Here is a 14,765-nt window from a genome sequence, read left to right as displayed (position 1 = left end):
GCTAAGTTGAAAAGAGTCAGACATTTGGTAAATTAAAGTTATCATTCTTCTACTATTTAAAAGGTTATTTTTCTATGTCAATAAATTACCAAATTGGCAATTCTTATAATTTCCTACACCTCTTTGTATTTATTATGTCATTGCAAAATGTTTATATTAAAAACACTGGCAAAGCCTCAATCACTAAGGGTGACTTAGTTATCAAAATAGTAACTTTAAGAATCCCTTTCAGCCAAAACCGGTTTGGCTCAGTGGATAGAGCGTCGGTCTGCGGACTGAAAGGTCCCAGGTTCGATTCCGGGCAAGGGCATGTACCTTGGTTGCGGGCACATCCCCGGTAGGGGGTGTGCAGGAGGCAGCTGGTCGATGTTTCTCTCTCATCGATGTTTCTAGCTCTCTGTCCCTCTCCTTTCCTCTCTGTAAAATATCAATAAAATATATATAAAAAAAAGAAAAAAAAAGAATCCCTTTCATAGTGATGGATGATACAGGTATTTTTCTAGATCACAGAAGGTTAGTAGGGAAATCCACATACTAAGGTGTAAAGTAAAACTTTCCTCCCCCTACAAAAGTATTTAAAGTCATTCTCCTGGGAAATGTCTAGTTTTTACATCATTCTTAAGGAGGCAAAGAAGCTGATAGAGCAACTGTCCTGGCCAACACAACATGGATCTCAAACACGTGCTCAAACCTGTCTGGTCCCTCAGATCTCCATAGGATGTTATTAAATCTTCTCCTGCTGGTGTGACTTTGGGGGGGTGGGGAGCATATGGTATAAAAATTACATATTTGGTAATGAATACTAATGATCACTCAGAAGGCTCATCCTCCTGTCTCTATGGCCTTTAGCATCTAGTTGGTTATAAATGTGACATGCTTTGGTTGGATTTAACAATCTTTTTAAATTTGTAGTTCAGAATTTACTGCGTAAAATGTACCTGGAAAATCGGATACCCACACATATGAGGAGACATAAACATTTATTTTTGGTGTTATCCCATTAACAGATTATAAAATTAAGACAAGAAGACCAAAGTCTGTCCAAGGTAAAGTTTACAAAAGTTCTCATTCCTCTTAAATTAGTAGGATTGGAAATAGGTACAACACAAACATACGCATACACACACACACAGAGGCATATAAGTGATAGAGGGGAGCACTTTATCGGGTGAGAATTGAAAGCTAAATGATGTTACATGAACTAAAAGCTGCATATCAATTTCCATATAGACAAATCTGAATAATTGTATGGACTGGCAGGAAAAGAAGTGTTTTGAAATGTGCAGAGAGTATTCCATGATCTGTATTAAAACAACAGCATTTTCTGTGTTACAATAAATTTGCAAGTTGAATGTCATGCATGTTACACTGCACAGGGCATATTCTATGATACTCAAAATCCAGAATGGGTAATAAAGAGAATTCCAAGGAAAGAATTCAGAGAAATTTGGTTAAAGATGTAATGCTACTCCACATAACCAGCTTTCTACGGATTTATGTAATGCTAATTATACTGCTCAGCACTATAAGCAACAGTAATGGGCCACAATAGTGCTGTGTTACCTCCGATGGCATCATCACTTGGCTACTCTGGCTAACAACATTAACAGTAAGTACACAAATTTTATTGACCAAGGCCAATTAAAAACATTCTCAGAAGTTGGGCATATTTGAATCAAATGTCACTGTCAAGTCAAGACAATATAGATTTCATAATACATACTGTTATTTTCTAAAGTATCCGGAATAACAAACTCCATAATGAAAAATAATATAAAATATGGATTTTGTATCAAAACTCTTCGTCAGAAACTACAGTTCACGTCAGAAGTTAATATCACTGGGAGTGAAATGATTAATACAAAAACAAATACATATTACAAGTTCTTTTGTTCTTCACTTATCATGATGCAAGCTGCTAGGATTTAACCTTTAAGGGTTAAAGAGTTTAATCAACGTCAATGTCTGATCTTCTGAAGGCGATAAAGAACAGTCTGTCTAGCGATACCCCACAGAACATCACTTTGTCAAGCCACAAAGCACCCAAAAGCTTGTCAAGTAAGTTACCAGAAACCTCTTTGTGGTTAGGACTCAGCTCCTTCCTGCTTGACCTATTATTTGATATTTGACCACTTGGTTGCAAGACACTTGCTCTTTCTAGCTGAAATGTCACTGGGGCATCTTGTCAGCTCCCCGACATCTCGGCCTGACATACAATTTTACTTTTATGTGCTACAAGGCAGAAAACGGAGGGCAGTGGCCTCGCTTTAAATTCCGCCTGCATCAAAGATGGGCGTCAGTCTTGGGTCCTACCAACAACAAAACAGAAAGGGAGCCTATTTTGAAGGTCAAGACAGCCATTACCTGGAGGTTTTTCAGCGTATACTAAGTATATTACCTGCTATTCTGCTGTGGGAACTGTCCTTAAAAGGAGCCTGAACAAACCACAGAAACCTTCCCAGCACAATTGCTCCGCTTTCTTATCAGACGCAGGCCTGATAAAAGGATGAGTTTTTAGCGCCTGCGGGGACCCGATTCAGCAGTTAACTGAACTTGTTCAAATGGGCAAGTGGTATCATGTAGCTTTACAAGGAGCAACCTGACCTTCTCACATTGACCAGGAGTGACATTATTGTGCAGGAGGAGAAGCAGTCACATCATTTCTGTTTTGCACAACCTGCTTAAAGTTTGCAACTAAATGCTTGTCTTCAGTTGAGCTGACAAGAGAGAAGAGGGGGCTCAGTGAACCATGGCAGGGCTGCCATGAAATGACAGGAATCATTGGCATACATTTCAAATAGCTCTCTCAATCCTATTAAAGTATTGCAGTCCTGCTTTAAAATAGACAAGTATGAAACAACTTTGATAGATAGAGACTAAAATGGCTTATTGATTTTTTTAAGTCTGAAGGAAATTACCCAAAATGTGTCATTCCTTAACATTTAAAAATATGTTACATAAAAATGAGCAACTGTGATAATAAATAAAACTGGGGGGGGGGGTGTTGGTTATTTCATTATTCGGGGAGACACAGATACCTGCACACATCACGGTATCACACAATTTTTAAAAACCCGCTGCCACTTGTGTTGAAACAAAAGTCAACTGATAAGAAAATCCCCCTTCAAAATAATTTTAATTGTACTGTTAACTCTTCCTACATTTTTTTAAATTTCATAATGTCATAATCCAATCTGAGTTGGTCTTTTGGCGTTAGCAGACGTAGTTACTTGAGAGGAGAGAGATGATGTCAGGGGCGCAGAATTTATAAATGTCTCCTTGAAGAAAGTGTAAGTTGTATCAAGTTCAGCTTTCAATGGCAAAAACTCCGCAGCACCAATTGTGTCAGCAGGAAGAGCAGCTCTTGAAGGAATTGAGATATTTGAATGGTCTCGTGATCCTGCCTGCAATATGAAAAAATAATAATAATAAACATAGAATAAAAACTCTTAAACAGAGTCCAAAGCCATAAACAAAGAAGTACTGTTTATATAATCCAGAGATTTTCAACCTTTTTCATCTCATGGCACACATAAACTAGTTTCTAAAATTCTGTGGCACACCAAAATATATATTTTTTGCTGATTTGACAAAAAATATAGGTATAATTTTTTGTCTTTAAATATATTTTTATTAATTTCAGAGTGGAAGGGAGAGGGAGCGAGAGATAGAAACATCAATGATGAGAGAGAATCATTGATCAGCTGCCTCCTGCGTGCCCCACACTGAGGATCTAGCCCACAACCCGGGCCTGTGCCCTCACCAGGAATCGAACTGTGACCTCCTGGCTCATGAACTGACACTCAACCACTGAGCCACACCAGCTGGGCAGGTTTAACTTTGATTTATTCACACCAGACAGCTATTATTGTGTTGGTCATTTTTTCATTTGACACTCTAAGGCAGTGGTTCTCAACCTCTCTAATGCCGCGACCTTTTAATACAGTTCCTCATGTTGTGGTGACCCCCACCATAAAATTATATTCGTTGCTACTTCATAACTGTAATTTTGCTACTATTATGAATCGTAATGTAAATATCTGTGTTTTCCGATGGTCTTAGGCGACCCTGCTAGCGGTTCTCGTGACGCACAGGTTGAGAACCGCTGCTGTAGAAAATAATTTTATGGTTGGGGGTCACCACAACATGAGGAACTGTATTAAAGGGTCGCGGCATTATAAAGGTTGAGAACCACTGCTCTAAGGGAAAAGAGATCAGTGACTCTGACTAAATAGTCAGATATTGCATGTTTTAAAAATTCTTGCAGCACACTGGTTGAAAATCTATCTAATACACAAATATGAAATTACTAGAGGCCCGATGAATGAAATTTGTGCAAGAGTAGACTTTCCTTTCCCCGTCTGCCGGCACCGGCTTCCCTCTGGCACCCGGGACCCGGGCTTCCCTCCGGCCGCCAGCAGGCACCCAGGACCCAGGCTTCCTAAGGAATGGCGTCCAGTCTAATTAGCATATTACCCTTTTATTATTATAGATTTTCCAATTGTGATTGCATCTTTAATTTGTTATATGTCATAAACACTAAAACTGTATAAAACTTTTATAGAGTTATTGGATCCCAGAGTGAATGCAATCAGGCACCTTTACCTCGGCTTCCATCCCCTGGCAATTCACAGAAACCAATGTTCATAGTGTTTATTTCCTTGTCCCATATAATACACTCTATATAATATGGAAGATTGCACTGCTTAGAATATGAACTATAGATATTTCCATTTTCAAATCCATCAGTCTGACTTATGTAATTGACAGACATAACACAAAGGAAAAAAGTCAATCCTAGTGACTTCTTAAGAATAGCACACAGCCCTAGCCGGTTTGGCTCAGTGGATAGAGGGTCGGCCTGCAGACTGAAGGGTCCCAGGTTCGATTCCGGCCAAGGGCACATGCCCAGGTTGTGGGCTCAATCCCCAGTAGGGGGCGTGCAGGAGGCAGCCAATCAATGATTCTCTCTCATCATTGATGTTTCTATCTCTCTATCCCTCTCCCTTCCTCTCTGAAGTCAATAAAGAAATATATTTTTTAAAAAGCACACAAAATGCTAGTGAGATAAACTTTTTGCCTTCCCCTTTAATAATAATGCTACCATCCTTTTTTAATAAATACTGTTCTAGTATAAGCATTTGGAAATCGTGTATCAAAATATGGGATTGCAACAGGAAAACAATTTGTCTCGGATTTTAAAACATTACTGGTATCCAAAAACTATTGGAAATCAAACTTAAGAAATCCACACACTCATGAAGTACTTGAAAACCGAATTAATATTTTGAGAAGCTATACATTTCAGCCTTAAGTAACATCAGTACTCAGCAGTTAATATTTAACTTGAACAGTCTCACCAGTAAAGTGGATAGGATTGTTTTACAACATTTATAGAGAGTGGGAAAATAGTGATCAATTGTACGTCAGAATTTTCCAGATTCTCAGCAAATAAATGTTGCCTACATGAGGTTAGCCTAAAAACTCACTCTATCCTGCAGATTTTTTCAAATAAGAAACATCCCTTTTGGTAGATTCCCTTACAATTTTGATAACGGCATAGTGTGAACTCTTCATGGCCCTGCTTTATTATGTCGTGTTATACAAAACCGTTTCTACCTGTGAAAACAAGAAGGAAGCTATGGCTGGCCTCAGGAAAGTATTAGAAATTCAACTGTTGTATGTGTTATCATTTTTGTGGATTTTTTTTTAAAAAAAAACTACAACTGGAGAAAAATCAATGGCTGCATCTAACACATAGTTCAGCAGTTTTCTTTGATCTCTGTTCTTTTGATTTCTTGATACTCCGCTGCAAGCCTACCGTTGACTGAGATCCTCTCTCTTTCCGCAGGAAGTAAAAAGCACCATAAATGGACACCTTGGTGCTTCAGGAAGGAGAGGGGTGAGCTTATCCCCACGAAAGGACACACTCCCCATCGCCTTCGCCCTCATTAGCAGCACTGATGAGGTTTCGCCCTCCCAACCTTAGCACAGGGCTGAGCATAGCAGTTCAGGACGGGAACAGGGACATCTGGTTACGTCAGAGGCCGGATGGGTACCCTTTCGTGCCTTGACTGCCACACTACCACAGGAACCACCCTTTCTGATGTTATTTTTTTAGCTGCGTGTCTGAACACGCATTATTGCCTGATGTTGCTGCTGTAAAGATGACAATGCATTTACTAAGGTATTCTGCCACACGTTGGGGGGGGGGGGGGGGTCCCGGGAGGGGATGGTGGCAGAGCCGCCGATGGTGCAGCCTGATTCTCTGCCTAATAAAACTTAGTTACAGCAGCAGGATTCTCTATTATGATAAAAGAATATTGTCAGGCAAGGCTTCAGAAGTTTGTTGTTACATCTTTATACTTCAAGTGCGGGTCTAAGAAAACGATATATGAAAAGAGGCGTGTGCAGAAGCGGATGAAGGAAGGTCAGGTATTCTCCGAGGGCTTTTTCTTCTTGATGCCTCAGACTAGAGAAAGATAACTGTGCCAAACTGACCAATCACTCCTGTTTTGCAATGTTAAAGATATATTTATATATAATTTACTCCAATCTATATTCTGTACTTGAGGTTTCCTTTTTTGTTCTCATGACTCCACCAACCTACCACATTCCCCTTTGGGAAGGTGGTCCTTTAGGGGAGGGCTCTAACTCTCCTTTCTCCTTAATATTCTGTGGCTCTTGCTCTCTACAAAGGGTCCTTCTTTTGTCTTTTCTCATCTTACTTTTTAATATGTCTAGTTTCCACTATGTTGTCTGAAATCTTTTCATCTAATCTAACTTTTTTTTTACTAAATAACCTTGAAATGGGGTGTTGAGCATTCCTCTAATATTTCAAATTAGAGACTTACTTTTTGCACACTATTATCTGACTTATGTCCAAAACATAAAAAACCTAAAAAATATATTTCCTTAAAGATCCGCACCCCCAAAAGGTATGTCCTCCACCAAGTAAACAAATTTACTTTTGTGTAAATGGAAACAACATTTTTTTGTTACTAGGGTCATTTGCTATACTCCAGTCTGATTTTAAGTTACTTAATAGCGTAAAAACAAGCCAGCAAAAATTCTGATGAAATTTATTTCAAAATGAGATGTTAAAAAACAAGTAAATATGAACTATTTCTCGTTACAAATAATATCCAGAACTACATCATAACACTTTTAATATAACACAGAGTAAAAAACAGTTAAATAACTTTTTATCAGAGACCAGTAAAAGTTAATATTCTCCACCTGATTTTATATTTTAAATCTGTAAAGTCTATGGTCATTTAAACTACTTTTTAAACTGCTGAGGTGTTCTGGTAGTCTCTCTTATAAATCTAAATTTAAGCAATTTTTCAAAAAGAAATTAGTTACCTGAAATAAAAGCTAGGTGTCATGTGAATCTTTATGGGAACGCTTTTATTTGCTCAATAAGCTGTAAATGATTCTATTTGAACTATTATAGTCCATCAGCTAAATATATATTCACAATACAAAATGTGTCCACTAAATTTCTGCATTTTAAGAATTTTATGAAATATAGTAATTGAACATGTCCCATAGCCATTTTTCAGGACTTTAATATCTTAGTTTTCTAAGACTGTTTTCCCAATAAAAAAAGTAAATAAAGCATTAGTCTAATAATAAGATAATCACTCAATAAATTATCTGTAAATCAAAGCAATTTGCAGACCAAGGCTTCTGAAACAATGACACTAAGCTATTTGTCTCCTGCATAGCATTTATGATCACGTTTCGTCTTCCAGAATCTAATATTATAAAAAGTGAGGGGTGGTATGATGTAGTAAGCTGGAATAGTACTGCGTGGAGAATATGCTAGGCACATAGTATTGTGAAAAGATTAGACTGGAGATGAGAAGACTAGTTTTTCCTCCCACTTCTGTGCAATCTAACTGGGTCATTCTGGGCAGGTCAATCAGTCCTTCTAGGTCTCCCTTCCCTAACGTATAAAGCGAGGAGCTAGACTATTTCCAACTCTGAAGTTCTACAGGTCCATCATCATTCCACGTGTGATGGCATATAGTGTAATGTTAACACCCAGCTTTTGAGGATGACATTAACTCAGAAGTCAGAGGTTCCCAAATATAATATTTAAGATTTTGATGAGCTATAGAGAGGCCATTCTCAAAGGGAAGAAATACATATTACACAAGGATCTAAAAAAAAGCCAAATAGATAGCAAGATTAGCCACAGTTTAGATGATGAGGCTTCATTCAATTAAGTTCTGTATTACATTTTTTATTACTTCGACCTCCATGCTGATGTCTTAAGCTCTGTAAATTATTGACTGGTTTTAAGTAGAGTGCGCAGCTCCACATACACCGATGAAGAAGTCAAAGTGCCCACGTGAAAACCTTACACTGAGGCTCCCTCGCTATTTCTGCTCCAGCTCCTAATGTGTTATTACCCTAGACTCCATACTTGGCATCACAGTTGTCTTCTTCCATATATTCAAGTTGGTTAACCAAATTATACCTGCTTATTTTCCAGTTCTGCCATGCTGGCATCATAGGGCACTGTAGTTCACACAAATAATCAGAGTTGGCAATAATCACAAATATATATAGGGTGTACCAAAAATGTATACATACACTTTGAATAATTATAAAGGCAGCGTTTATTCAAATACATTTCATTTTCAAAATTGAGCTATCAGTTGTTCAAGTGTGTATACATTTTAGGGACACCCTATATTTCCTTATGAGCATTAACATTTCTTTTTGTACTTATTTGTATGCATTTACATCTCCCCTATAAAACTATGGGCACCTAGTGTGATCGATTCTTGACTTTGTGTTTCTAGCACTTAGCAGAATATCGGGGACTCAGTAGGATTTCTAATTGATGAATGACTGAATGAACAAACCACTCATGTTATCTCTTCATGGTTTTGGTCTTATATTACTATTTGGTTATTTTGTGCATATACAGTTATGTCCCAAATAACAGTAGCACAGTATAAAGGAAAGAATATGGACTTTGAAACTGAAGAGACCCTGGGTTCCCAACTTGATTATTCAGCATGTGTTCTCTCACAAGCTGCTTAACCTGTGTGAGCCTGCATCCTTATCTGTAAAGTAGGAGGACTAACCCCTCTGAGGGATGTTACAAAGGTTAAACGGAATAGTAGACACAGAAAATGCATAGCACACAGTAGCTCCTCTTCTTTGCCTCTCTTTATACTCGTCTCAGATGATAACAAATGCCACATTTATAATCATAGCTAACCTGTATTGAGCATATGTCAGCCCTGGGCGAGGTGTAGCTTTATAAGGCTTTATAAGGCATTATCCCAATTCTAACAGCCAGGGAGCACGCATTCCTATTGCCCTCATTTTACAGTTGAAGAAACGGGGGCTCAGAAGAGTAGGAGAAACTGCTCCATTTGCACAGCTGGGTAAGTGGTAGTCTTGATCCCTCTGATTTTCCTCCCCAGATGCTGGACCACCACTTTATCGTGGCTCCCAAAGGAGACACAGCCTCAGCTTATTCTACATCCAGAGAGTTTCATAAACATACTTAGGGCTCAGCAAATCCCTGTGAAACTGAAAAATGAAAGTATATTGTACTAGAGGCTAAAAATCTATGTTTTTATTTTTGATAGCATATCTAACTATAGCCCAACATTTGAATATCCATGGCACTGGAATAAATGGCTCTTACAGCATTTACATAAAAGTTTTAGCCCTTTCACCAAAGGAGCTTATATGTGGTAATATTCAGAGGTAAAATTCCGCACTGAAGTTTTAAATTACAATAGAACATTTAAACGTTAATTTTAAATTACTTTAAAGATGTCTCATGCCTGACAAGATAACAATTCCCATTTTCTTCTCTTGGATGTTTAGATTTCCTGACATGAGTGAGGTTGGGAAAAGAGTCAAAGAATTTCCTCAGATGGTTTTGTTCTTTCCTTTCCTGCTCTCCTTCCCAAGTCTGTGTCTTGGCAATTTTGATGCCCTCAATGGCACAGAGTGCCAGGAAAGCCAGAAAATGCCAAGAGGGCCGTTTTTCATCTGGGTCTTAGGAATATACATTCCCAAAACCCTCAGAGAGAATTTGAAATGTAAATATATCATGCACTCAACTGTATAAAAAGGTACAAAAACTGAATTAATAAGAAGTATATTTTTAGTATATGCATGCAGGCTGTGGCAAAAGTAGGTTTCCAGCTGTTCATATGAAAAATAATACAATCCTATCTATTAAAGAGGGAATATGCTAATTGACTGCCCTGCCCTCAAAGATGGTGGCGCCCACAGCCACAAGATGGCAGCGCCCAGTCCCCTCAACCCCACCGGAGTGGCAGGCGCATGGCAAGGCCCGACCCACCCCCAAGAGGGCCCGGTCACTCCACATGCACACCTGCCTCAGGAGTCCCCCAGTCCCCTGAGCCCCCCAGCCGCCCAGGGCCAGCCTGAGCCATAAGCAAGCCTTGGGTGGTGGCTGTCCAGCCACCCAGGGCTGCCTGAGGCTCGGGTAACCAGGGCCGGCCGAGACTTGTGCTACCGGCAGTGGCAGCAGCAGAGGTGTGATGGGGCATTGCCTTCCCCTGATCGCCAGGTCGCCTCCCGCCCCTGAGGGCTCCCAGACTGTGAGAGGGGAAAGGCCGGGCTGAGGAACCCTCCCCCCTCCAGTGCATCAATTTTCATGCACTGGCCTCTAGTAATTAATAAATATTAATACAAGAATAAACTCTGCTATGTACTCACAATTGTAAACCTACTTCTGCCCCATCTGATAAAAATCCATTGAAAAACTGAAGAAACAAGCTCATAGAACCATGTGCAACACATTTGATGGCCATAAGATGACTTTATTAGTTTACAAAAGGCTCATGTAAATCAAGAAAATGAGGAACCTAATTAGGAAACAGGCTAAGGATTGTGTTTGCTTAGATTAGGTTCGGCTATAATAGAAAACTCAAAAGTCAGTGGCTTAAATAAGATAGAAATGTATTTCTCTCGGATATGGCTATATGAAGCTGCAGGAATCCAGGCTGCTTCTATTTCGAGTGTCACGGCCTAAAAGTATGTGGCTTCCACCTCAGGGTCCAGAACGGTTTCTCAAGTTCCATTACGTTTGCATTCTGACCAGAAGAATACAATAACCAACAAACACATGAAAAAGTGCTGAGCCTCATTCATAGAGCAAAGGAGGAGGCGCATCCTAAAATCACAATACTTGTGCTTAACATCCCATTGACCAGAACTTAGTCACAAGGCTGGCTTAGCTTCGGGGGAGTCTGAGAAATGTAGCTTTATTTCGTTTTGTTTTATTCTGAGTGGCCCTGGTAATATTATGCTTCTGTTACTAACAAAGAGAAAACAGAGATCAGGAAACCACTGGCAGGCTCTGCCTCAGCTACAAATTGGCTATTTGGTGGGAGGGGGAGAGAAATATAATAACCACAAACACATGAAAAAGTGCTAAACCACATTCATCCCGAAAGAAGTGCAGCACAAAGCATGAGACTGAAAGAGTACTTTTCACCTAAAAGATCCGCAAACACTTAGACGTCTGATGAACCCCACTGTTCAGAAGCAGGGAAAGGCCAGCTCAGACCAGGCAGGCCGGGATGAAAGCTGGCACAGCCGTCAGGAACACTAAACGCACATGTACCTGCCCACTGGTCCAGCAATCCCACTGCTAGGCACTTCTATGGCTGAATTCACAGAAGTTCACCAGATGAGCATACCGATGTGTTTACTGAAGCATTTTTTCACAGAAATGTATTTTTTAATGAAATTAAAGGGTCCATCAACAAAGTGCTATGTAAGTGAAGTATGACATGACAGAATACAACAATTTTTTTAAATTGAGGTATGTTAGCAGTGGTACAGAAATGTGTCCAAGTAAAAAAAGTGTGTGTATATAAAGTGAGAAAACTCATTTGTATTTAAAAATAAGCATAAATACACATACATGCAACATACTATTTTTCTTACTGAAAAATCACAAGAAACTGAATTATCTTTAGGAAAAGGGCATAAACTAAAGCATGGGTTATGAGGAAAAAGCTTGGAAAGTTCAAGTTTTCTCTCCCCAGGGTTTTTTTTCTTTAAAACTATTTGACTATAACAAAGGCTATGAACTGGCAGTTCACAAAATTAAAAGTACAGCTGATTAAAAATAAATGGAGCCTTGGCTCAGTAGCTCAATTGGTTAGAGCATCATCCCAATACGCCAAGGTTTTGGGTTTGATCTCTGGTCAGGGCACATACAAGAATCAACTAATGAATGCATCAATAAGTGGAACAATAAATCAATGTTTCTCTCTCTCTTTACCTTCCTCTCTCTAAAATCAATCAATAAATAAAAGTTAAAAATAAATGGAAAATACCTCCCCCCAATAATAAATGGAAAGTAAAATGAGATGTTTATTACCAATTAAAATTGAATTTAAAAAATTATGATATAAATGTTAGTGAAGCAATTATTAAACAGGTTTTCAGAAATTGCTAGTGACTGTACAAATTGATAGAACCATTTGGTCTATAATTTGGCTAGTGGTCTTAAATGGTTAATAGCAATTACTCCACAATTCCATTTATGATTAGGTTGAATATGGAAATAATCCTACATTCAACAATAGAAGCATGGTTAAGTAAGCTGTAGCCATTTGATGGAATATTACATGGCTTTAAAATTTGTGGTTATAAAACTTTTGAATAATATGGACAAATGCTTAGGTCTGACAAGGGATCAGCGACCTTTTTCTGTAAAGGGTCAGATAGTAAATATTTTATGCTTTGCAGGCCATACATTCTCCGTTGCAACGACTAAAGTCTACTGTTATGACCCCCAAAGCAGCCACAGATAATATGTAAATAAATTAGTATGGTCATGTTCTAATACAACTGTACTTATGAACACTGAAATCTTAATTTCACATTATTTTCACATCATGAAATATTATTCTTTTCTCTACCATTTAAATATATTTTTTAAAAAAACATGTTTAGCTCGCAGGCTATATAGTACAAACACAGGTGGTAAGAATATATGACTGAACTTTGCCCACCTCGAAGCTAGACTCTTAAGTGAAAAGGCAATACACAAAATTACATATGATACTTGTTTGGAGATAGTGGAATTGGTGATTTTCCCCCTAAACTTCTGTATTTTCCAATTATCTATAATAACATGCTTTACTTTTATAACTAAAAACCCTTTATTTAAAAAAGACTAATTTTATATATACTGAAACCTATATTTTAGTATAGTTATGACTAAACTGTGTGGTCAAAATGAAAATGTAATTGGTTTGTTAAAGGCCTCAGAGGGTAGTCTTTAACCAAGTGTTTTGCAAGTTTTGAAAAGATTTTAATTTAGCTAACAACACGTTCATATTTCAACATTGTCAATTACCAAACTTACATCTACAATCTGACATTAAGTAAACATGTACACAAGTAAGTTTATGGAGTAACTTGTACCTCTACTCTGCACAAATGCAACTCCTTATGTAGAGTAGCCACTTACAACCTGTGTGCCTTCAATTTACTCCAAAGAGCACTTCCAGCTGCCAAATTACAACTTCTAAGGTCCAAATGTACACATGTCACTCTCTCTCTAGGAACTATTAGGTAAAAGTTTTCTGACCACTTTTTCATTACTGAAGAATTTTTTCTTAAAGTTATAAATCTTTTTAATTCAATGTCAAAAATTCAATAATAATCTGCAAGCTATAAACGTATACCTTTAAGTAGTATGTATTTCTCTGAGTGGAATAGCTGACCTACACTCAGGTAAACAGAGCAGAAGAAGGAAAGAACTACCCAAAATTTAAAGTTGTTTGAGTGAGATGACCTTCCTCAGTGTTACTAACATTGTAGTACCTGTTAGGCTTGTATCTCAACACAGCTGGCGGGGAGGGGAGGGCGGGGAATCACATCTTAAAATGCAAAACCATTTTTTCTATACCCTTCTTTTCCACTGCTGTTTAAACCACATTTCCTCATTATTCCACAATATCACACCTAAAATCCCTACCCATTCTTTATTTCCCCCTGATCATCCAAGATGAAATGCTATATTCCCCCAGGGCTGCTGGGCCCTTGGACCTTTGTGGAGGGACGGGTCACCTTCAGTTGACAGAATGTGGCCTCTCTGTTTCTCAGTGAGAGAGGGGCAGCTCAGGTATATGTCAAATCATGTGATCTGGGGCTCACATCAATGAAATGCTTTTAAATCACAGCAAGTCCTTGGGAGAATGTCCCCAAACAAATCGCTTATCGGGCAATGACATTTCCTTTACCTGATAGGAATGTTATTTCTGTATCTAGCAGTCTCAAATCAAACCCATCTCTAGTGAGGACATCCTATAGAACTGTGAGAATAACATGGCAACCACAAATTTCCCAATTAATATACTCAAGGTTACATTGCAGGAATCTGTTCTTTAAACCAGCGATTTTCAACCAGTGTGCTGCAAGAATTTTTAAAACATGCAATACCTGACTACTTAGTCAGGGCCACTAACCTCTTTTCCCTTAGATTGTCAAATAAAAAATGACAACAGCCAACACAACAATAGCCATCCAGTGTGAATTCCCTGTTTTGAATAATAAATATATAGGTCATATAGTAGAGTTGCATCTTCTTGTCATGTCACATAATTGGTTAATTCCTGGTATCAGAAATCCTTATGTACAAATAGAAGAACCTGATTTTTTAAAAAGTCACTTTGGAGTAAACAGGGTAGGTAATGACTATTAATTTTTTTGTAAGTCAATCATAATTATACCTA

At 38.3% G+C, this 14,765-nt stretch overlaps 1 protein-coding gene across 4 annotated transcripts in view; it reads right to left on the bottom strand.

The window, feature by feature from the left end:
• Positions 1–1,002: 1,002 nt before the first annotated feature.
• Positions 1,003–14,765, bottom strand: part of CCDC171 (coiled-coil domain containing 171) — a 253,621-nt gene continuing 239,858 nt past the window's right edge. For all 4 annotated transcript variants that reach the window (XM_079790672.1, XM_079790674.1, XM_079790673.1 and 1 more), the window contains one exon: positions 1,003–3,404. In XM_079790672.1, coding sequence (XP_079646798.1) covers positions 3,183–3,404 — 222 coding nt within the window. In that variant the 3' untranslated portion in view covers positions 1,003–3,182. The remainder of the gene's footprint in view (positions 3,405–14,765) is intronic.

Source organism: Cnephaeus nilssonii (genome assembly GCF_951640355.1).
Source record: "Cnephaeus nilssonii genome assembly, chromosome: 14".
Classification (NCBI taxonomy): Eukaryota; Metazoa; Chordata; class Mammalia; order Chiroptera; family Vespertilionidae; genus Cnephaeus; species Cnephaeus nilssonii.
Note: the sequence above shows the minus strand (reverse complement) of the source record. Positions and strands in the feature narration are given on the sequence as shown.